At 29.2% G+C, this 1,503-nt stretch overlaps 1 protein-coding gene across 1 annotated transcript in view; it reads left to right on the plus strand.

Annotated features, from left to right (window-relative positions):
* The first annotated feature begins 640 nt into the window (after window positions 1-640).
* LOC102599236 (serine/threonine-protein kinase CDL1) overlaps window positions 641-1,503 on the plus strand; it is a 10,874-nt gene continuing 10,011 nt past the window's right edge. Inside the window, exon 1 of the mRNA XM_006342707.2 lies at window positions 641-1,028. Within this exon, the coding sequence (XP_006342769.1) occupies window positions 902-1,028 (127 nt within the window). The 5' untranslated portion in view covers window positions 641-901. The remainder of the gene's footprint in view (window positions 1,029-1,503) is intronic.

Genomic DNA, 1,503 nt, shown 5'->3' on the forward strand with positions numbered 1-1,503 from the left:
TCATCTTGCACGACGCTTAAGAAATTATACATAGGAAGATAACTTTACTAATTCACTCCTTAAAAAAAAATCTTGAAAATTTACAAACAATTGTGAATACTCTCAAAAGGAATTAATTATAATGGTAATATAGAAAAAAAATTAATTAATATTTTTTTGATTTAGTAAAATGGACAACTAATGTAAGACGATTATTTGTAATATAATGATCAACTAATATGAGACGTATGAAGTATCTAATTAGGAAAAAATGCAGAGTTTTTTTTTTTTTGGTATATAAAAGAGGAAAGAAAATATAGTAAATACAACCACAACAAAGACAAAAATATCAAATATTAAATAAAGTATTTCCAAAAGTTACGTCAACTTTTTCTTACCTAACAAAAGCAATTAACTCTATACTTATAATATAAAAAAATATAATATAAGTAATTTAATATTCACTTTTGCCCCTAAATTTCCTCCATTATCCTAGTTATGCCCTTGAGTGAATAGGATTACAATTCCAAGAAGATCATTTTTAAACAAGATAAAGATTCACCTAATCAAATTTTGTTTGTTTTTACTGTATCACAATAAATTTATTTTATTTTATTTCCTTATATATATAATAACTAATAAAATCCAATTTTTATTTTTTTATTATTTTATAATAAAAGCCAAGGATTTTGCCTTTGTTTCTGCTTTTCTTTAAGCTTCAATTTTCTTGGATTTGTTGATCTACTTTGTCTGAAGTTGGAAGGTGTTGATCTTTGTTGTTGTTAAGCTCATTTGGGTCACTAATGAGTGGCTCATGGATGAAGAATTTCTATTGGAAAATTCTAGTGAAATGGTGAAGACAAAGTTTGATTGTATATAGAATTTTGTGAAGTGGGTTTTGTTTGATTTGTGTAGATTTGATATGGGTGGGTGTTTTCCTTGCTTTGGATCATCAAACAAGGAAACTGGAAAAGATGAGGTAAAAAAAGAGTCTTTCAAGGATGCTTCTTCTGCTGCTCAATCTATCCATTTAACTAAAGTTAATTCAGGTGTGAACTCTATTTATTTTTTCTGATGTTGGCTTTGGTTATGTTGAATTGAGTGTGGGTTTTCTGTTATAGACTTGATCTGAGTTTTTTGTGATGTTTTAGCTAAGGGGTTGTTACAGATTTGGTTGGTTCTTCATGAAATGAATTTGGTTCTTTTTATATGTTTTTTTCTTGTTTATTCTTTCAGTAATGCTGATGTAGATCTGTCACTTGTTCTAATTGTTTAAAAATTTGTTTTCCCTATTAAATTGTTTGAATTAGTCCGTAATATTGTATAATATGAGAAAATGGACTCTAATTGACACATTTGACTGCAAAAGTAGACATTTTTTCTTCCTTTTTAGGGTCTATCGGAAACCGCCTCTCTACCCCCAACACAAAGGAAGGGGTAATCCCTAGATGTAACTTCACTTGTGTGATTACACTGGGTATGTTGTTGTTCTAGTTGTGGGTGTGGGTGGGGGTGGTTGGGGGG

The sequence above is a fragment of the Solanum tuberosum genome, unplaced genomic scaffold (assembly GCF_000226075.1).
Source record: "Solanum tuberosum cultivar DM 1-3 516 R44 unplaced genomic scaffold, SolTub_3.0 scf00035, whole genome shotgun sequence".
Taxonomy (NCBI): domain Eukaryota; kingdom Viridiplantae; phylum Streptophyta; class Magnoliopsida; order Solanales; family Solanaceae; genus Solanum; species Solanum tuberosum.